This window comes from Cervus canadensis, chromosome 4 (genome assembly GCF_019320065.1).
Source record: "Cervus canadensis isolate Bull #8, Minnesota chromosome 4, ASM1932006v1, whole genome shotgun sequence".
In the NCBI taxonomy this organism is placed as follows: Eukaryota; Metazoa; Chordata; class Mammalia; order Artiodactyla; family Cervidae; genus Cervus; species Cervus canadensis.
In genome coordinates this window covers 45,863,792-45,887,070 of record NC_057389.1, presented here as the reverse complement: position 1 = coordinate 45,887,070, position 23,279 = coordinate 45,863,792, and the positions used below count along the sequence as shown (strand labels likewise).

Here is a 23,279-nt window from a genome sequence, read left to right as displayed (position 1 = left end):
GAACCTAAGGAGATGGTGAGTTTCTTGCCTCTGGCTGAACTCTTAGTATCATACTGTAAGGATGAATCAGTCAGGGAGTAGGCTAGAGTCATGAGTTTACTACTTATTGTATGACTTTGAAAATTGCTTGTCTTCTCTGACTCTCAGTTTCTTCATCTGGAAACTAGGAATACTTAATTCTAATTTTAGGTTTGTTGGAAGAGTAAAACTTTCAGATCAATTGTTTAGCCAGGAATCTGTTCATTATATGTTAAGTGAACAATTATCTATGGTTTTTAAAAAATTTATCTGCACCTGTGCTTCTCGTTTTATAGAGTGAGCCTATCTGTTCGTTTCTTCCTGGAGGTCACTTCCAGATTTGGAGATGTTACCTGCAGAGTGGTTACTCTAGCTCACTTCTGCAGAGGCAGGTACCTAGGAGTCCTCTCAAGCAAATGACAGATTGGACTTTGGAACAGGGGTAGGTAGTGGAGTGAATGAAATGAAGTATGTTTAGACTGTAATCTTAAGCAACAATATAGATGTTATTGAGAGAGAGACTAGAACCATTTTACTCTATTGATTAATTATCAGATGGGTGTGAAGTGCCCACTGTATGCCCAGCATGTGCCATGTAGATTAAGCATATATCTAATCAGTTGGGGGCACTCTCTTTGTCTACAAGGCCTCAGTGTGTGGGTTGGCTCAGACAGCTATGAAAAGATGAAAGAATAGGACTGAATGTCATTCTGTGCTGAGTCCTTTGGCACAGGGCAGCTAGGGAAGGGATGCTTGGAGGCAGGAGGTTGGAAAAAATGATCTAGGAAGATTTCTTTCGGGCCTGGGATTTTCTCTGTTCAATGGTTCTCAGGATTGCATCCTCATAGGCACTGTGTGGTAATGTTGCAGTTGTAGCTCCCTTGGGCATATTCTCTAGTCATTTCTTTAGGATGTCTCCCAGAACCTGGGTATATACTGATCATTGTTGCTCATTGTTAAGGTAGGGCTGTCCTCCTTTTTAGACACAGAGAACAAGCCAATCCTCCCTCCTTTCAGGGCTCCTTTTAGGTCCCTGTTTTTCAGACATCAGTGATGCCCCTCACCAGCATTGTCCATGCCTCTCACCAACATCAGCCATGCCCACCCCCCACATCAGTCATGGCCCCCAACACCAACCATGCCCCTCACCGACACCAGCCATGGCCCCTCACCAACACCAGCCATGGCCCCCACCAACATCAGCCATGGCCCCCACCAACATCAGCCATGGCTCCCAACACCAACCATGCCTCTCACCAACATCAGCCGTGGTCCCCACCAACATCAGCCGTGGTCCCCACCAACATCAGCCGTGGCCCCCACCAACATCAGCCATGGTCCCCACCAACATCAGCCATGGCTCCCACGAACATCAGCCATACCTCTCACCAACATCAGCCATACCTCTCACCAACATCAGCCATGACCCCCACCAACATCAGCCATGACTCACTAGTGGGAGACATGAGTTGGCTGCCTGAGAATATAGCTTTTATTGTAATTCTTGATGTGAAAGTTCTTCCTTCTCCTCTTTCAATGAAATAAGCAGATGTCACCCACTTCGGGAAATGCCTTCCTTTCTCCTCCTCCTGTTTCCTCCTCCTTTCGTTATTCCTCCTTAGCATTTGCTTCTTCCCACCAACATTTCTCTCCCCTCCTGGTCCTCTAGGTTTTCCTTTCCCTTCATTTGTTTCTAAATCCTATAATGATAGAGCTGAGAGAGAGATTAAAAGTCATTTAGTACAGTCCCTCCATCCATTTTACAGTTTAGAATACTCTGGTCCAGGGAGGGAAAGAGACTCCCATGTGAGTTCTTGGCTGAACCCACCCAGAGTAGACCTGAGTTGAATGCTCTTTCTTCTTTCTTCTTCTTCTTCTCTCTCTCTTTTTCTCTCTTTTCTTGTCACCCAACCTTCTTTTTATTCCTTGCCCAGTACTATTCCTTATTTTCTCTCATCTCTTCATTAACCCCATGGTGATGGATGGAAAGGAAATCAGGGCTGAGTAGCAGATCTGAGGGGAAGTGTGTTGTCAGGTTCTCCTAACCTCCCTTCCTCACTGACAAAGGCTGTGTTTGGAGTAAGCCTCAGTTTTCTTCCTCAGAGGCTCTGTTCCTTCCACCCTGCCCCGCCATATCTTTGGAGAGGTTTGTACAATGTCTTATGAAGACTTTGTATTGGATTGGCAAGGTGGCTGGCCTACAGGCATCCAGATTGGGAAGATCCCTGCCTCAGTTTCCTCATCCACAAAAGGGGTATGAAAATAGTACTTACTTCAGAGGATTGCTGTAAATATTAGTTAATGTATGTGGAGTGTTTAGAGAAGCTCCTGGCATATAGTAGGTTCTTAATGCATGTCTTGTATAAAATTATTCATTATAGATATTATTTAGAGGAATTCCTGTCTGTCAGGCACAGGGTTGGGAGTCACAAATGTCATTCTTACAGAAGAAGGGGATGGAAACCTATGAAAGTAGCTTCAGTAGACACTCATTGGTGACCTCATCCCTGCTGTACTCTGCCAGGTGAATATGCCTACTTTTTATCCAAATGTGCCATCTTTTGCCAACCATTTGAATTCACATAGCAGCTCATGTCTATGATTCATTCTGAGAAGCTGTTTGGGACTTCAGGTTAAGCCTTGTTCAGAACCTACCCAATCTCACAAGTCTTACTGGCATTTTCCAGTTAAAACAATAGCACTGTCCAAGATAAAATGATAGGGTACAGTACTCCCCAAGCCCAAATCAGTTGCATATTGTCTGACAGGTTTTGCCCAATTCATATACTGTGATTTAATTACTTTTTAATTTGATTTTTTTGTTTAAAATAAACTCTTTTTTTTTGCAGTTTTTCCTGTATTACATTCTTAAGAAAATTACTTTGAATAGTAAAAGGATAGCTATTATAATGCAATGTAAAATACATAATTGTTGGTCTGAGAGTAATACAGTTCATCTATGTGATCTATGAGAGACAGTCAAACTGTTGGACACATTCAGACAAAATAAGGCTGGAATTCCCCTCATATCTCTCCCAACAACTCCTTAGTCTCCCTCCAGCAATTAGTGGCCATTTCATCTTGATTTATCTTTTGGATGTTGGTAGCCCATCCCTGGGTGTTGAAGATCCTCTGTGGGAGGAAATGGCAACCCACTCCAGCATTCCCGCCTGGGAAATCCCGTGGACAGAGGAGCCTAGTGGGGCCACAGTCCCTGGAGTTGCAAGAGTTGGACATGGCTCAGCAACTAAGCATCAACAATAGACAACTCTGGATGAGCTCAAATACTTATCCAGAATGCTAAAGATTACATATCCTGGGCTCCCTTGCAGCTAGGACACTCCAGGGATTTCTTGGCAGATGCATCCATACAGAAATTGGAAGAGAAATGTCTTCCTGAAAAATGCCTCATGGAGACATTTCATTTTTCTTTCCTTTAGAATTGAGGAGTAGGTTACAAGCACTAGCAGTAGTTATCATTAGAAATAACAGACATGCAGACTTTTTGACAACCTTCAGGGTCAAAAATAATTACAGCAGATGAGAGAAGAGGTTGTTGCTGTTTAGTTGCTAAGTCCTGTCCCAACCTTTTGCAACCTCATGGTTTGCAACCCGCCAGGCTCCTCTGTCCATGGGATCCCCCAGCAAGAATACTGGGGGGGGGGGTTGCCACTTCTTTCCCCAGGGGATCTTCCCAACCCAGAGATCAAACCCACGTTGAACATGTTTGCAGGCAGATTCTCCACCCCTGAGTCACCAGGGAAGTTCCAGGGAAGAGGTAGCCAGCCCTCGATCTTTTCATGAAACACAGCATACCAGGCCCTTGAAATAAATAAATGTCAATATTAAATACTTTTATAAACATCCCAAGAGTGGACTTTGGTGATATGTTCTGCTGAAGAAGTCAGCCCACATCTATTGGGCTTTCAAGAAATAATAACACGGGAGAAAAGGCCAAGCTGGCTAACTGAAACTTCTCTTCACAAATATTTTGTACTGGTACTATTTTCTCCCCCATTTACAGCATGTCATATAAAATAAACTCTTAGTATTATAATGAAATTGATAATTCTAGTACCTAGGAAAATAAAATTCATGATAAGTATTACAAAATTATCCTGAACCACTGAAATCTATGTTGCATACTATCAGTGGGACAATCATGAAATTTTAGGGAAAATCATCCCAATGTGAAGAGAGTTAGAGGTCTTGGTCTTTGTCTGGGCTGGACATTAATTCATGGTTGACTTTTCCCTCTGGCCTCGGTTTCCCCCTGGGAATTGAAGGAATGGGGGTCAGAAAATTCTTTCCCTAAATTTTTTTTTTTTAATGACCTAGAGGATGTTATGAAATTACATGCAGAATTGTGCAGGGCTCTAGTCACTCTGATGAAAATATATTCCAACCATCACTTGTAAAAACCCAAATCTCTAATGTAACTCTGGCTTCCATTTTCCAATGACATTTTGCTTCCAGCACAATGACTTCCGTGGGAAAAGCAACTTCCATTTGCTTGGAAAATTCCTTCAGAAACCCCAAACTGTCTCAGCCCCTAGGCTCGTTTTTACTTGGAAGATACCAAGCAACTGGGCCCAGGTTCACCCTTCTCCACGTGTCTTTTTTTCCTACCTGGTACAGGTTGTCTTTTTATTAAGGTGAGCTCCAAGTTTATTTTTGTGCCCATGCTTTCTGATATCCTCTTTCTTTCTTTTTTTAAAAAAAATACTTTCCAGCTTTCCAAAGTAATAAATATTGTTGTAAAACATCCAAGCATTACTAAAATATTTAATGTAAGAAATAAAAGCACCCGGTAGTCTCATTCTCAATAGATAATAACAACTATAAACAGTTTTGGGTCCATTTCTCTAGACTTTTTTCCCATGTGAGAACAATGAAACATTAAAAAAAATAAAAAATGGGATCCTACTATACATACTGTTTTGCTTCTTGCTTTCCCCCATTTAATCTTTTTTCCTCGGTATTTTTGACTTTTTTGCATGGGATGAGGTCACCTGCCTTTGGCACTTACTGACTGTGAGACTGTAGATGAATCACTCCTCCTCTCAGGGTTTCAGTTTCCTCATCAGTGAAAGGAAACAGCCCTTTCCCACTCCCCTTTGATATAAGCTTTAAGGGAGAGAGCATGTGAAAGTGTAGGCAGCCTGTGGTGGACTCCAATGAGCCCTCCTCTGTCCCATTCTCCTGTTCGACTGGGTTTGGAGCACTGACCGTGACCTGAAATTCTGTGATTTCCCGGGTTGTTTCTTTGTTTGTACCACCTCTAGAGGTTAAGCTGTGTGAGAGCAAAGACCACATCTCTTCTGCTCATCACTGTATCTATCCCCAAAATGTAGAAAGATTACTGGTTTATGGTAGGAAGTCAATAAATATTTTTTAGATGATGAAGAAATTATCCATGCTTAGCCTTGCTTCAGAATGATGAAAGACCCGTAGGGAGAGACCAGGGCAGAGCAGGACTGGGCTGAGTCTTAGATCACAGTAGATGGCTGGCCATCTTAAACTCCCCAACTTCCAGTTTCCCCTTTCTGTAAGCCCTTTTCCTCTGCTGCATCATCCTCTCTTGGCCTTCTTTGCCACCTGGTGAATTAGTCATTCTTTATGGCCCAGTTTAAGTGCCTTGATTCCTATTAAAATTGTCTTCAACTTTGTACTGCACCGTGCCCGCTCCCCTACCCCAGGCAGAGTTGTGTGTGTATTAGTTGCTCAGTCATGCCCAACTCTTTGCGATCCCATAGACGATAGCCTGCCAGGCTCCTTGTCCATGGGATTTTCCAGGCAAGAGTACTGGAGTGGATTGCCATTTCCTTCTCCAGGGGATCTTCAATCCCTGACCCAGGGATTGAACCTGGGTCTCCTGCATTGCAGGCAGATTCTTTACCGTGTAAGCCATCAAGGAAGCCCCCAGGCAGAGTTGGTCAGATTCTTCTTTATGGCCCCACAATGCTTTGCACCTGCATTGCTATCACTCTACATGTCTTTTCCTGTTGAATGCTTAGGGTGATTTGGCAGGGAAGGATAATTATCATTGCCATTTTACAGATGAGGAAAACTGAGGCTTAGACATCTTAAAAACAATCTTGCTCCAAGTCATAGAGTAGTATACCATCGCATTTGGACTTCCCTGGTGGCTCAGATGGTAAAGCGTTGACCTGGGTTCAATGGTCTCAATGGAGACCTGGGTTCAATCCCTGGGTCAGGAAGATCTCCTGGAGAAGGAAACAGTAACCCACCCCAGTATTCTTGCCTGGAAAATCCCATGGACAGAGGAGCCTGGTAGGCTACAGTCCATTGGGTCTCAAAGAGTCGGACATGACTGAGCGACTTCACTTTCTTTTCTTTCATACCATCGCAAGTGGTTTAACAAGGATTCCAGAACATATTTGACTGATGCCAAGGAAGAGTTTTTAACTACTGGGGTCAATTTAAGAATTATGCAATGACAGTTGGAAAGACCTAGGATTTTTATGAAGTCCAATCTTATTTTAGGGATAGAGAAACTGAGACTCAGTTACAAAGTCAGAGCGGGGCTTTCAGAGGGAGGAAAATTCTGCTCTAATCTCTAGGCTGTCCAATCGACGTGGCATGGAGGTTGACTCTTACTGGACCTGTCACCCTCTTTGTCAGGAGGTGTAGCTTTTCATATTCCAAGGCATTTTCAGTGAATTCCTCCAAGACCCTTCCCTTTGGGCATGATGCAATCTTTTCTTGGCTCCTGTCGAGAGTTTTTGTCTTCTACTAGATGTTTTAGGTCACATCACAAAAACTGTCTCCAGTGAGGTCTGTGTTTTCTGCACAACTGAAAGCCATTTTCAAAAGTTTGCCTTGTCTTATGGAAGGGGGTTTCTCTGTGGACCCAGGCCACAGTGGGAAGCAGCCATATGTGCAATGGCATAGATGTTTTGAGAGGCCCAGGATTTGGACATCCATGGCCAGACAGTAAGAATAAGGCTAAACAACTCTGCAACAGCTCTCGAGCCAGGACTGAGCTGTGTGTCTAGCTCACTCTCACTGTGACTCATTTCTTGGAGCAAAAAGGTGTCACTGTGAGACATAGCAGTGCATTGCATTGGCTGGTTGGAAGCCTTCTGGTCCTGGGCTTCAGCAGAGCCAATAAGAGAAGGATGGGAGCAGGTATATGGGGACAAAACAATTCAATTCAACAAGATCTGGATATCTAACATACATGAGCCACTGGGGTAATACTATCAATGAGGGGAATGGAGCAAGCTGAAAACCCTGTGAGCACCTTGTCTTCATGTTGGCCTTTCATATCAACCAGGAAACCCATTAAGTCCCTAGTCTTTGAAGGGCTTATAGTCCAACTGAACAAGTAGAAGGGCACCTAATGTTTGTAAGGCCGCAGTGTGTAAACTGAGTGCTGAAGGTAATGCCTACATTTCCAAGGAGATTTAGGACGCAGAATCCACATTCAGTTCTGGGTAGGGATGGTGGCAGTCGGGTTGCTTCATGGAGGAAGTGTTGTTAGAGGTGGCTCTTGAGGTGTGGATAGGATCTGAGAGAAGTAGAGAGGGAATTCACTAAGGGCTTGTGCTCTGCTCAGAAAAAGTGCTTAAAGGTGACTGCATTTGTCTATTGGCGAAGTTTTCTCCATTTTTTAAGATGAGGAACTTGAGGCTCAGAAGGGTTGAGCAAACTGCCAAGATAATACAGCTAGGAAGTGACAGAGACAGGTTTCAAAAATCAGATGAACTTGAATCCAGAATTGGTGGGTGTGCCTTTCAGGGCAAAAATGAGGGAGGGAGTTTTTCTAGATTTAAGGAATGTTAGGGACCTTTGGGAGAAAAGTACAGAGATGAGAACATTGGGCATGTAACAGACCAATGAGAAATTCAGTTGAGGTAGAATTTGGTTGGTGTGAAGTGAAGGAGCTGGAAATGGAAGTGGTGGCTGTTTTGTGGCAAGCTTAGAGTGGGTCTTTCTAGAGCCTGGTGTTCTCAGTGAAGGGCAGCATAAATGCACAGATGAATGAGATCCATCTGTATGTGTACTGACAAGGTATTGCTGGGTGAAAAAAGGGAAGTTGCAGAGCATAGCATTTAGTATAACCCTATTTTTGTAAAACAGAAACAGCTCGTGATTGTAACACAGCAGTTAAAGACTCTGAAGTCACACTGCTTGGATTTCAGTCTGCCATTGCTTGGATTTTAGCACTGCCATTGCTAAGCTGGGGAGCCCTTGGAAAATTACGAAACTTCTCTGTTTCCTCATCTGTAACTTCATCTGTACAATGGGATGAATAATAGTATATCCTTACAGGATTGTTCTGAAGATTACATGAGTTAATGCATATTCAAATTTTAGAATGACATTCTTGTCATTATCATGTTATTAAGATTATCTGGAAAGATGAATATTGAATTTACCTTAGGGAGTAGGACTTCCGTGTCTTTTAAACATATCTCCCTTTGTGGTTTAAATATTTTATGGCAAACATGTGTAATGTTTATAATGTAAACAGACAAACCAGCAAGTTTATTTCAAAAGTTAACAGTAGGAGGTTGACATGAGAAGACTTTATTTCTATTGTGTTTTTTTCTCCTACTGGCAACAGGCCTGCTAGTGACACATTCAGAATTCTCTCTGGCATCACTCAGATGGCTGCTGGGAACAGGTGTCTGAGATGCGTTGTTTGGGTTTCCCACAGGCCTTGTCTAGAGTGATGCGCCTGCTTGTAAAGGAGAGCTAGCCCGGTCCTTGCTGCCTCCCCCCGTTCTGCTCCCTGACCTCATCTGGGTATGTTTTCCTGGCCTAGAGGTGTTCTGAGAAGCCCTTGGGGTCTTGCTTTGGGAGTGGCAGGTCCTGAGTTTGTGGCGAGGTCTCCGATGTTGGAGATTGGGCTGCCTCTCCAACCTTACACACAGAAGGTGAAGGGAAACTGGGGATTCTCAATCCTGTGTGTTTGGATGTTACAGCATGAGGCCTGAAAAGGTCTTTGGTCTGAATTCCAGGGACCGGCAATTAAAAAAAAAAAAAGATGAGCCTGAGATTATGCTGCCTTTCTTCCTTGCCTCCCTGCTCAGTCATTCTCTCCCATCATCCCCGATAGCTCCTTCAGTGGAGTGATTAGGGGACAAAGAAAGGCTGTACTGCAGGGATCCAACTTTACCCTGAGACAGAGCTCTAACCACACACTTTCTGCCCAGGGTGGAAGGTAGTGTAATATTCCTGCTCTGTGAAGGGTGGAGATTAAACACTCAGATCCATTTATGGACGTATGTTAACTTTATATCTAGAACCACCTGCAGGAGATGAGCCTTTGATTATTTGAAGATGCAAACTCATCTCTTTTTTGCCTCCATCTTCCTCTTCCAGTTCAGTCTCCTTCCCACTTTTCCTCCCAGGTTCATTCTTGGAATAACAGTGGCAGTACAATGGTTAAGAGAATGTTTTCTGCAGTCAGACTTATCTTTGAATCCTAGCTCTGCTTCTGATGAGTTGCCTTACCTTGGGTACACTACGTAACCTATTTATGCCTCAGTTTTGTCACCTGTAATATGGGAATATGATAATACTTATGTCTAAGGATTTGTGACATGAGACACATGATGTTGTTAGCACAGTATCTAGCATTCAATAAACACTTGATAAATAGTAACGATTGGTATTGAGTGGTTGCAGTCAAGGCTGAGATGGAGCATCGTAAGGGAAGGAAGGAAGGGATGCCCGCCTGCAGTATCTGTTAATGTGAAAGATGTGCAAGCTCTGTGCCCCAGCAATTCCATTTCTATTCTTGTTATCTGCCTGGAAAAATGGCCTGTGTTCGTTCACAAAGATGTAGGTTCACCGTGATTATTGCAGCACTGATTTCAGTGGAAAAATTGGAAAAAAGTAGAAATGTCCATCAGTATGGAAGTGGCTGGAAAACAGTGGGATATCCATAACATATGTTCTGCAGTAGCTAAAAGAATGAGGTGGAGATGTTTGCCTCAACACATAAAGCTTTCCAAGACATGCTGATATGTGAACAGAGTAAGTTGCAGAATCATATAGGCAATTTGATTCCATGAAATGATAGCATAAATATTTCAATGAATAGTATATACAGTTCAGTAGATAGTATATATAGTTCAATAGATTTCAATATATATTTCAACATATGCATATATAATTACTGAACTATATATACTATCACTTTGTGTGTGTATATTTATATATATGTGTGTATATATATACATATATGAATAAAAGTTATCAAGTAGGTTACCTCTTAAAGAAACAAAAGCTAGGAGGGACCTGGAGATCATCATCAAAGGGGATTTTAGGTTTAAGTCTAGTATTAGCATTTTAAAAAAGAGAACATATATATATATATATATATATATATATAGTACAATTTAAAAAGGTTAAGAAGAGAGAAAGAAATACCTATCTAGCTAAGAATCTGAAGACAATGACTCTGTCAAACCGAAACACTGATGGGAAATTCCCAGCTCATGACTCCTGTGGACCCCTGGCAGAGGGTGGAGGCTATTAGCCTGATAAGCCATATCAGTTCATAGGGGCTGCAACTTTGAGAGGAATATATAAAGAGGGGTACCTATTAAGAAGGGCAGTGTATATACATGTTAGGGATGTAGATATTCCAGCTGTAGGTTATGGATATATATATATATATATATATATATATATATTCCAACTTTAAGAAGAAAGAGGCAATGTGGTGAGCTAGGAGGAAGGAGGTTTGTATTTGAATCTGACTTAACCCTGAGATTAACAGTGTGTCTTAGGGAAGTCACTTTTCCAAGTCTCAGTTTTCTTGACTCTAAAATGGGGATAGTAGCCACTGCCTTGTATCTATTTTTTTAAGGTGGTTGGAAAGTTCATATGGGAATGCAGGTGCGAAACACTCTGTAGACTGTGAAGTGCTCTTGTAAGGGAACCCTGCAAGTCTCCTGGCAGCCAGGGTTGCAGCAGCCTTGCCGCATTCCTCTGGAGCTGGGGAGTGTTGCAGAACTGAGCGCAGAGCAGTAAACACGCAGCTCTCAAAGGCTGAAGATCTTGACAGTCACTCTATTAGAAGTGTAAGATACTAATATGCTTTTTGGAAAGGATGACAGGTTAAAGGGTGAGAGAAGAAGGAAGGAAGGATATCGTTCTGAGATCAGACAGATGACAGAAGAGACAGCAGTCTCTGAAGATCTGGGGAGTCCTAAATAAGCCTCCAGTTATGCAGAGCTAATAGTACAATGTCCACAGGAAGACTTGTCAGTGAGATCATCCTTGGAGAACGAAACCACAGATTCCCTCCTTCTGACCACCTTTGATCTACCTCTTGCAACAGTCCCTATGGACTCTCACTGCTGTGCCCCAGGGCCCCTTGGTGCCAGCATTCAAAGCCAGTTCCTCAGATGCCCCTTCTCTTCATCCAGTCATCACACAATTGTACTTCCCAGCTGTGTGAATGAGAATTTTTGGTGCACTAGGATTACCCCCCACCCTGGTGTGGAGATGCAAATAGCTCCCTGAGGAACCCTTCTTAAGGTGCATGTTTATGTTTTTGAGGGAGCAGAGCATGTGAGAGGGTCGAAGGAGGAAAGCACAGCAGCAGAGTCCAGGGCACAAGGGGTGGTAGAGGAATAAGTTTGGGGGATGAGCACATTTGTGTAGGGCCTCGGGCGGGCTGATGTTCACTCTTGAGGAAGTCATTTGTTCTCTCCCCATCTGCAAGATAAACGGATTGGTCTATGTCCGTCTGGAGTCTGCAGTCAGAATGGTTTAGGGCCTTGTTACTCAAACCTGTGGTCCACAGAAGCATCAGCATCACCTGGGGGCTAGAAATGCAGACTCTCAGGCTCCACCCCAGACCGCCTGAGTCTGAATCAGCATCTTACTGAGATCCTCAGGGGATCCACACACATTGAAGTTTGAGAAGCTCTGACTTAGTGACTCCTGTTACCCTTAGAGGTTTCTGGGTCCCCATCTGCAGAGATGCTGTTTCAGTTAGTCTAGTGTGACGGTGGGAAGCTGTATGCTTGACAAGCCCCTCATAGCTAGATGTGAGAGTTGTTGAATTACAGAACTGCCCTAAGTCTCCATGGTTCTAGCAAAATATGATTCTCTGGGGGGTGAATGGGTGGGAGATGGAGACTGGATCTCGTGAACCAGGAGCAGAGGCTTGTTTTCTAGGGGCCTGGGGTTGCCCAGCATACGAGGCAAGAGAGAACGCTGCCCATTTCACGGCTGGGATAATGACTGTCAGCAGCTCCCTGTTAAGACGGTAAACTCATTTAGCAACAGACACTGAAAAACAGCCGAATTCAAAAGTAGAGAGTGGTAATCTAATTGCACTGAATTAGCCTCGGGGGACTCGGACAATATCAACTTCAGAAAACCACAAAGGGATCCTTTATAAGGAGTTTCCAAAGCATCAGGGCCTCAGCACCCCTCATAAGGGCTTGCACTACAAAGCATAGGCACTGTGCATATAAGCCCCTCTCCCCAGCATCTCAGGGCATTGTTCCCTTCTAATGTGCTTTCTGAATGAATTTCCTGGCTGGCCTGATGGTGTTTTCAGTTGTGTGCGGCTGAACAGGGAGTTGGTTCAGGCGAGACAGCTGGAGTTCAGGGCTGAGAGGCCTTCAGCCATTCAGTCCTGTGAACACCATCTGTGCCTGAGGACTGGTCCGTGAACCAGTGAATTCTCTGGTGGTCTTTCTGGCTCTGATATTGTCTTACTTCTGAGGTCCTTCTCATTTCTTAAAGCCAGAGTCTTACATAACCAAGGTGATTTCCTTTTAATAATCCTTGGTCGCATATGAGTTTGTGTGTTTATGTGCGTGTTCAATGCCCAATTTATTATCCAGTCCATTTCAGAGAAGGAAAAGGCATGAGTGGATGGGTATTTATGGCTCGACTCAGAAAATTTACAGAGATCAGATGATAATTTGGGGATCAGCAGCGGGTGGGGGGGCATGAGTATCGTGAAGATTTGTCTCTGACCTGCATTTCATTTACTTTTCTGCAGCAAATTACAAATCCCAATGCACAAAAGTAGCTTGAATTCCTTCCATATCCCTCCTGGGAGGTGGATTTCCAGTCTCTGCTTGCATACCTCCACTGACAGGGACCCTCACTATAACTGAGGCAGCTGGTACACAGTTGACAGATCTGCCAGAAGGTTCTGAATTACATTAAAACATAATTTGTGTGTGTGCATTAAAAATATATTTATCTATTAATTCCAGTTCTTCTCTTGGAGCCATATAGAATAATTCAAATCTAATATTTCCCAAATGGGGTCCCTGAGGTACCTAGAGGGTTTATGAAATAGTAATGAGGACTCAGAATCCATTTTAAACATTTCAGAGATTATCAAATTGCATATTTACTTCTGACAAGGCTCTATAGACTAATAAGAAAGCATCACACCTTTTCTTTTGTATTTTCTTAGGTTAACTCATTGTGGTGGCATTACTTATCACATGATGTTCAGTATTTCTGGCAGTTTGTCTTTGGTTAATAAAGATGGGGAAAACAAGTTAACAATGGATGGGGTTTGGTAAACAAACTTTTAAAAACTTAGCCTTATAGGGGAGGGAAAAACCTAAACAGAGTCACTGGCAAAAGTATAGATGCCTTTGGTCTCTTTCTCAGGCCTCTCTTCAGATCTCTAAGGATAGTGATCAGACTTCATATTTTCTCATCATGCAAAGCATTTTCTGGCAAAACTGACATATTTATGGAATCTGTCAATAATCATGTCCAGATTGGGATAACTTTCCAGGGAGTGAGGTTATTTATTATGGTCCTCAATTCTTTTAGACCTTTGAGCCTGAATATAATTCTTATAATAATTGAAATACCCTACTACCAAAACTGTTCTATTGTGAAGGAGATCGGGAGGTGATAATCATTGATTGGGAGAGGGAAAATTAATTTTAGAGACAGTGATTTGTCAATTCCCTTTATTTTATAGCTGGGGAAACTGAGGCTGGAAAGGTCAGGAAACCCTCTCAAGGGCATGCCACTAGCTAAATTCTGGATCCTGGGTCTTCTACCCTTGGGGCCAAGGCCACTTTGCCTAAAGCAGCAGAGAACCTGCAGAATAGTGTCAAGATGGCCAGGCAGGAGACAGTGCCATCCATCTTAAAAATCATTCTGGCTTCTGCCAGCTGATGAAGGAAATAAAGTTAATGACGCCCACATAAATGTGATGCTGTCGCAGGCCGCATGCACAGACTGTCTGGAGGGGAGCTCTGTGGGCCCTCTGACGAAGGAAAAAGGTATTTAATGGAGCTTTAAAAGGAGCAGTGTCTCTCATTTCTGCAAGGACAGGGACTGTGGCATCTATTACCTCCGTCTCCCCTGCAGAGTGCCTAGTTTTGGACTGGGCACATCAACACAAGATAAATAAATGCCTGGTACAGAAAAGAAGGCAATATTATCACTGAAGTAAATTCAGCTTGAGCCTTTGTGGGAATGGACCTCTGTCTTTTATGAAGACCTTATTTGAGTTGGGAGGTATATTAGAGGTGTCGGAGTTAGTTGTTTGAGTGGATTGGTAAGAGAACTGAGTCCCCATGAAGGAAAGAGATTCATCAGAGCCGTGCTGCAGGATAAGAGAAGAGCCAAACTCTCCAAGGAAGGCTCTCAAATTGTAGCCTAACTGCTCTTTCCACGGCTCCGCATGGTCGCAGCCTCTTTCATAAGGTGGTCTCAAATTCCCTCCGTTTCCCCTGATAGGTCATTCCCAGTTTTGTAAGCATGCAGAAGTTATATGCTGATTCATGACTCCGTTTACCAGATTGACGTTCTCCTCCAAAATGTCCCTCAGGAACGAAAAACATGACATTTTCTCTTTCTCAAGCTTCCTGAGTCCTCAAAGAGGGCAGACTGACATTTTGATTGGCCCTAATGCAAAGTTGCCCAAGGGGCATCTTTCCTTGGGAAAAAGTCCTTGGCCCACTCCAGAAGCTCCTAGACCCTTCCGCAGTGCCCAAAATGCAGCAGGTCAGATTTGAGGAGGAATATAGCTATGCTACCAGGAGGAAAAGATCCAGGCTGTCATTTGCTCCTCTTGGCAAGCTTGGAGAATGGGAAGCCAGAAGAGTCACCTCAGAAGACTCATTTACCTTTCAGCTGGGTGGTTTTTCAGGACTGAGATATGAAGCAATCTGTTTACCATGCTCCTTTTGACCCCAGTGAGGCAGAGACAGCTTTCCTTCAAGGTTTCGATGACCTTTCTTAGCCAGTGAGTACCATATTCAGTACAAAACCCTGTGCAAGGAAACACCTATGGGTTGGCAGACAGAAGTGATAATAAAGGAAAGCTGATCATCTTTTGGGGAAACCACCTGTGGGTTAGACTTGGTTTATCTCCTCTGCCTTTATTCCCATCTCAAGCACAAGCTAGGTCTTTGTTTGCTTCACTCTTGTGCCTATTATGTTCCAGGGGGGCATTTTCTTAAGGAAAGGACTTTCCTCCTCGTTACAATTGGTTCATCAGAGTCTTAGGTTAAATATTTGGTCATTCTATACCAGTGGTTCCCAACTGTGGGCAATTTTGTGACTTCCTCCCTTCCCAGACTTCTGGAGACATTTTTGACTGTCATGACTAAGGGAGAGAGGGTTATTGATGCCAAAGATACTGTTAAACATCTTATAATGCATAATTCAGCCCTCATATCACAGAATTTTCCAAAATGTTCAAAATGTCAGTAGTGCCAAGATTGAGAAACCTGATTATATACCATGGATCTATTTGAGTTACTCAGAAGGTGAGAAAATATGGGGATCACCCTGAGCCCTTTCCCAGCCATAAGGCAGTGTAAGGGCTCTGGGAATCATATCAAGTTTCCTTCTACTTCAAAAGAGGTTTGAAAGGAATATGCTTCCATTTAAAAACAAAAATAAAAACATATCTTTGCTTATTGCTTTTGACCAGTCTGGATATAAAGGCCCATCCCAAACTAAAAACAAAGAGACAGCATTTAATTTATTGAATACTTGAATATCACTCATAGAATTTTAGAACTGTAGGTTTTTTAAAATATCTGGACAAGAACTTCAGTCAACTCACTTCATTTTACTTATAGGGACAGAACTGGTAAGCATTGCAATGCTGTGTGTCCCCCTGTACCCTCTTATCTCTTTCCCCTCAGTTTTTTCTGAAACCTCAATTCATTCTCTTTGTTGGCACTGTGAAATTTCTCCCTCACTCACTTTGAGTGTTGATTTGTTTGTTTTGCTTTCATTGTTGTCATTTTGCTGGTTATGTGTGGATGCAGCAGCACTTCTGTCATCAAGAGCCTTTCCTTTCCTAGCCCTCAGATTTCCCCAACAAGGTAAGCAGCTGGCCTTCATTTAATCTAAGGACTACCTGGGTGCCTGAGATGATTGGATTGGCTCATTGCAACACGGTACCTGTCCCCTGGGGGAGAAGGGGTTATTCACATGGAATCTGCTAGAGAACCAGTCTCCAGTTACCTCTACATTCTCTTGAGCCCCCAGATTTTAACGCTTTTGTATTTTCACCTAAACTTTAAAAAACGAGTGAGTTAGTAATGGAAATGCCAATTAGACATAGACAGTACTTTCTCTCCTTGTGACCTTTTAATTTTTCTCATCTCTCTGAAAAATTGCTGAGGGCATTTCCCTAGTTCAGTTCTTATATTTCCTATTTTATGTTTCATGTTCTAAAACAACCTTTATTCCCCAAATAACATAGCCATTTCTGTATTTTGAAAGTGCAATAGCACAATTCCCTTCCCAGCTCTCCATAGTTATGACTCTTCTTTCCTTATAAACACATGGCATTATATCCCATATCCATTGTAGCTCATGTCTGCCTTGTCGCAGGTAGGGGAAGGGAATGTGGAGTTATGTGTCCTGATAAGCCACCACCCATGATTTAAAAAATTAACACAGTGGATTCCTAACCTTATCTAAATGATTACAGTGCCAATCTTTCAGACTGTCTTCCTATTGTGAAAGACAATGTCTGGGAGAAGAAAAATCAAGCATTACATACTGTTCATCAAGAAAAAAAGGAGTTGGAAGGGAGGATGTGCTTGGTCCTATTAATTTGCTCTTTAATCTCTCTGGTTCAGTTCTGTCTCAGAAAGCCAAACAGAATCAATTCGCATACAAATATTACCAAGTACCCCACCTCCACAGCATTTTCCACTTCTACTGTGTATGTAGAAGAGAAAGAATTTGGTATTGTTCAGAGGATAATTCCTGCCCTTTAGCCCATAAAGTAGCTACATTTCACAAGGCCCTGGATTGTTGCACTTTTTAAATTTGACTCCTTGAGTATTTGTATTCTGAGCTATGGGCAGAACCATGGCCTATCAAATAATTATTTGAACTGGAGATTAGAAGCTTTAGTGATGGGTATCTCAGAGAAGGAGAGAGGTCTTTTCTTCATCCCAAGAGAAATGCATGAAGAGAGGCTCACGTGTAGACCCTTACAATCTGGAGAGAGGTGTCATTCATTTAATAAACCAACTACTGGATTAATCAAACCAACAATTCATATGCAGAGTTCACTATAATGTAAAAATGAAAAAAAATCCAACAAGAAATATTTGCTGCAGATTTATGATGGGAGAGACTAATATGTGTTGGTTTACTTATTTTAAAAAATAACCTAGAGTGGATTTTTCAAGTGACTGTTAATCCAATGTGATGGTAAAACATGAGAGATAGACATCTAAAATGAAGATTAATGATCCCTGCAGGTCATGGGAGAAGACTAATTTTTTTCAATTCATGTAAATGGAATTTATCATAACCATCTCTGAAGATGGCATGATTCACCCACTTACGAAAAGACTGTTTATTTCAATGCTTCTTGAAGAGGTGATTTTTCACTTTTCACTTCTGCTAATGTTAGAATGCTAAGCCTATGGGCAGAAAATTTTAACCTGGGAGGTGGTAGCTGAGGGAACTCATTTCTGAGTTGGAGATAGACATAAATTAAAAAAACAAACAAAAAATGAGACTTGTCCATCAGTTCAAGATCTGCAGCTAAAGCAAGCAGAGTTTGGAAAGATGAATGGGAGATAGGAGGGAGTCAAAGTTTCAAAAGAGAAATGTGTTCCGGAGTCTGTTCCTGAGTAGATTCCCCTCTGCACCCACGTTCAGAGCTTTACAACCTGAGGTCATAACGCTATTGTTTCCAATCACTGAGCCTCAGCAACAACCCCCCACCCCCACACCGCAGAAAAACAAAACAACAACAAAAAAGGAGAGAAAATAATATGTTCTGTGTCCAGTGGGTTCGAGTGCAACCTTCCCCGTCACCGCTAGTTGTCACTTGGCTCCCAGACGGGAGAGCCGAGGTTTTCGGCACTGCGGTTAGGGAGAATGCAGTCCTAATTAAACTGAGTAACTCCTAAAGCTTCCCCTTAAAGTCCTCCGCCGAGTGAGAGTCGATATGCAGGGGGTTTGGGGGAGAGGGATGGGGCAGGGAGTGTAGCAGGCAGAAGGACAAACAAATCGCAAGAAACAGGCAAACAGCTGCCAGGGCGGCCACTGTCTCAGACCTCCACGCACAAGCCAGACACCCTGCGGGCGGTGGGGGGCCAGGGGGGAGTGAGGGAGCGGGGGATGGAAGGACCCGATTGCCGCGGTATACAGCACCCTCTCCTCCCCCCAAATGAGGGGTTCACGGACAGAGTCAGCCTCCATGCTCCTTTCCCCCATTTCCATCAGAGCGATGTGGTCAGTAAAAAATTGCATACCTGAAGAATACAATGGTCTCCCAAAGGTAGAGTCGAAGAGTATTGAAGCTGTACATTTTTCAGGTCCTTGTGCTTTGTAGTCCACGAGTTATGGGGGCAAAAATGTTTCAGATTGGCACTTACAAAACCTGCGAGCGCTGCTGAAAAAAAAAATAATCCAAATCCTAAGGGGAGGTGGGGAACAGGGGCGCGGAGGGAGAGCCCCAGGGGAAATCGGGGCGAGGGGGCTGTAGGTACCACGGACAGAGGCAGCCTCTAAGCGTTTCAGCACCACGGAGAGCGTCCAGCCCTGCTTTTCAGGAGCGCGGAGAGTATTGCTGTTTGTTAAACTCCAGCGTGTCTGTTGGCTCCCTGCGGCGCTGGGGAGGCACGTTTGGGGGTGGGTATATTTTCTTTTTTACCCCTGTTTTTCTGTTTAAACGGCCAGCCCCGTGAAAGGAAAAAAAAATCTGTGGAGATCAGAGCGCTGGCCTCAGACCGCTAGATTGGGCGAGCATCCTGGGTAGGGAGATCAGGGCGTTATGCCCCTGGGCTGGCCTGAGGGGGTTAGGGGCGAGGGGAAGCGATTGACGGTGTTGCCTTCAGTTAAATCCCGGAGAATGTGCCAGGCTGGTGCATCACCACCGAGTCCGGGAATCTCGTTACCCTGCCTGCGTACCCGTCTGCTGTCGCCTTGCGATCCCTGTTCTCTGGTCCCCGCCGAATAAGTTATGATCGCTGCAGAAGAGGTGTCCCATTGCTTGGGCTGCAGACGTGAGAGAGCTCAGGGCAAGTTTCAGGGGCTGCCGGGGTCCATGGCGACCCCGCGGGGCTCAGGAGCCCAAGGCTTCAGATGCATCTCGGCTTTCTGAGCTCGCCCATCTTCCTCAGGCCAGGACTCCTTCAGGTCTTCAGACTTTCTTACTGCATTAATTTAACAAACTGGCGGCGTGGGGGATTGGTGGTGGCGGCGGGGGGGTTGGGGGGGGCGATGGCTGAAGGGAGGAGGTGGAGAGAAAAAAAAGGGGGGAAAAACTCCTTAGTATCTTCAAACCCTCCCACTAGAGGCGCTCATTGGCCCGTGGCTGCCAAAACCAGATCTTTTCCCAGTGTTCCGCCAATCGCGTGTTAGACTCTGGGTTGAGTTTAACGCTTAGAGTGCTGAATGAGATCCGTGTCTCCCCTCTCCATTGCAGGTTGGTGGTGGAGTGGGGGAGGTTATAGAGTTAATCTCTCGAGGTCTTTCAAAATATTGCCTTTATTTTTAGAGAATGTAGTTGTATGTTAGTGAAGCAAATACAACGGGTCCCAGTTCAGACGTGCCTTTGGGCTCAGTTTATCATCTTGAAAGGGAAGAATTGAACTTGATCTCTGAGTTTTTTTAGAGCTCTGAAGTAGTATGGTTTGGCTCCAGAAGAAAAAAAAAGAAAGGAGGAGAGGTTTCAGAAAGAAGTCTGATCTATAAAGAAAGATTCCCCACCCCCTCTCTCCCCAGGACCACTGCAGCAGGAAAAGACAGAAGAAATTCCTTGAGCGGTTTACACAGTCAAGAGGGAGCAGTCCTGGCCTCACTGCAAGATATGTCCTCTTTCTACTGGGCAGGAGACAGTTTCATTTACATTCATAAGCTTGGGAAACAGCCTCTCAGAGCTGCGGCTTGCTACAAAGTAATGGTAGTGCCAAGTTGTAAATACAGGTATCCAGTACTTACTGCTCCCATTCTCTGTTTTTTTCTTCCTCCTGCTTCTCTATTTCCCCAGCTTATTTAAATCTCAGAAACCAGCTATACATTTCACTCTAGAGCCCAGCTGGGGAGGTGGAGTTAATCAGATTTTCTCCAAGCTATCGGACTTTAGTGGATTAATAGCCTCTGCAGGATTTTCTGGCTGATTTGAACTGGCTGGGACATTGGGGTCTCTCTCTCTCTACTGAAAGGAGGTAACCCCTCCCTCTTATCTAGTAGCTTTAGGAATTCCTTCTTTTGAGTTTTTTGAGGCTGAATAGCCTCCAAAATAGCCTCCAAAATTCTCCCTAGAATTGTTCTTAACAGCCTATTTCTCTCCAAGCTCAGGCTTTCTCCGAGCAAAGAAGTCTGGAAAACTTTGTCCACTAGTCTCCTATCAGCAGGGGTTCTCCCCCTACTTTGCAGGCTGTTACAGCACACCCTTCATTACTTCCTTTTCTATTGGCTCCCCCACACCAGAACACTGATAAGTTGTTTAAATCTTCCATGAAATTCTGACTAGTGACTGAGTAGGAAATTTTGCTTTGAAGGTGAATAGTCACATGAGTCTGATACAAATTTATATTGTCAGTCTGTTATCTATCTATTCCTATCTATCTGTCTATCACTAGCCTTGATTAGTATGCCTTCAATGCACCAGGCACTGTTGTGCACTTCACATAATCTCGTTTACTTCTTACAGTCATACCTTGAAAGAAATTTTATCTTTGTGAATGTGTTTCTATACTTGTTTATGTGCCCACTAGTGAGTTTGCTTGGGAAAGACAAGCACACATATTTCTGGGGATATAAACTGGTTTACACCACCTGCCTAATTCTGAAGTAAATGTGAAATGTATATGTGTATTTGTACATTTGGGTTTGTGAATGGGTTTCTGTCCACATAGGCATGTATGTTTGCATCTATCTGTGTCATTGCTGTGCCCCTGGAGGTACTGAAGTATAAACTGTGAGCTGGCAACTTTGTTTTTGCTCCTGACCTGGCTAGGAAGCTGTAGGCAGGTGGGGATGCAGTGTATACAGTTAGTTTTTCTTTTCCTTTAAGAGATGCTCTGTGTGTGTGTGTGTGTGTGTATGTGGTGTTGCTGTTTATGGGTGTGAATGGCTCTAAGACTGTGGCCTCTGCAGGAGATGAGAGTAATTATTGCCTGTTTTCTGGTAGGCTTCTGTTTAATGTGAGGCTTCTACTTTTATTTAACTAGCACACAAAACCTAGTATGTGCCAAGCATTGGGGATATAATAATACATAAGATAACTAGTAATTTGTATCTCTGGGACATATGGTCACTTCAGATTTACAGTGGTAAAAGTTTCTCATGTTTTACTTCATACCTCCCATATTTCTTATGCCTTAAACAGTAAACCCAGATCTTCCTGTCTTGTGTATGTCACTTTTGAAAATAAAAACCATGACCTCCATGGTCAGGGATTTTTGTTGTTATTTTCTCTTGGCTTTAAAAAGCCTGGATGACATTGGATAAATGACCAAACCTCTCTGGCCTAAGTCAAACAAAGACAGTCATGCCCACTCTTCTCCCCATAAGAAGCTGCAAAGAAGCAATGGCATTCCAGTCTAATTTTAGGATGACTACCATACTGTGAAACATAACTCTTAATGGAATGGAATGGATTGGCTTCAGCTGATGGTCCATTGCTATTGGTGAACATCCTTTGTAGCCTAAGTCCAGTACTTGATTAGTCCGTTTAGGCTCCAGTAGCCAGATTTGAACCCCTCTAAATATGACTAAATTATGACATGTGCTGAAACCTTATTTTATTACTAGAGGAGACAGATTCTTTCATTAACTCAACAAACACTTATCGAACATTTGCTTTATGTCAAGCACTGCTGTAGGCACTGGGTATACAGCAGAGAATAAAACAGGTAAATATCCCTCTTCCATGGGAGAATATCTTCTAGCAGATGGAGACAGAAGATAAATAAGTAAATTATGATGTATCAGGCAATAATAAAGATTAAAAAGAAAAAAGCAGGGTAAAGGGTCAGAGACCATCACTGAGATGGTCTTTTATATAGGGTGGTCAGATCAAGTTTCCCAGGTGATGCTAGTGGTAAAGAATCTGCCTGCAATGTAGGAGACGTGGATTTGATCCCTGGATGGCCAAGATTCCCTGGAGAAGGAAATGGCAATCCACTCCAATATTCTTGCCTGGGAAATTCCATGGACAGAGGAACCTCGCGGGCTATGGTGCATGTGGCTGCAGAAAGTTGAACACAACTGAGCGACTAAGCAGCAGCATTGGAGGACTGCAGCTGTGGCATGGCAGATCAGGGAATGCCTTCTGAAAAGGAGAACTTTGAAAAAATGACTGAAGAAAGTGAGGAGATGAGCCCTGTGAACTTCAGGGAGGGGAGAAAGAGCTTTCCAGGCATCAGAAAGGCAAATTCAAAGGCCCTGAGGAGGGAGTATGCTTAGAGTGTGCAAGAAACAGCAAGGAGACCAGTGTGCCTGGGTGAAGTGAGTGAAGGGGAGGGTGCCTGAAAAGAGTTTAGAAAGTAGTTAGGGACTAGATTGTATTCTACCTCCAAGGCATAGTAAGGACTTTGAGTTGTATTTTGAGTGAGACCCACTGGAAGGTTTTGAGCAAAGCAGTAACGATATCTGACAACATTTTAACAAGGCTAGTTTGGCTGCTGTGTTTAGAATAAATGTGCAGGGAGGAGAGAAGCAAAATGAAAGCTGCAGACTAGTTAGGAGCTACTGAAAAAAAAATCCATGTGAGATTCTTACTGTTCCTGTTCCACTCTTTTATGCATTGCAGAGGAAATTTAGCAGAATTGGGATAA

General features: G+C 43.4%; 1 protein-coding gene across 2 annotated transcripts in view; it reads right to left on the bottom strand.

Annotated features, from left to right (window-relative positions):
• GLRA1 (glycine receptor alpha 1) overlaps positions 1–19,107 on the bottom strand; it is a 90,760-nt gene extending 71,653 nt beyond the window's left edge. For both annotated transcript variants that reach the window (XM_043464282.1, XM_043464283.1), the window contains exon 1: positions 18,747–19,107. In XM_043464282.1, coding sequence (XP_043320217.1) covers positions 18,747–18,802 — 56 coding nt within the window. In that variant the 5' untranslated portion in view covers positions 18,803–19,107. The remainder of the gene's footprint in view (positions 1–18,746) is intronic.
• Between the last annotated feature and the right edge of the window lie 4,172 nt (positions 19,108–23,279).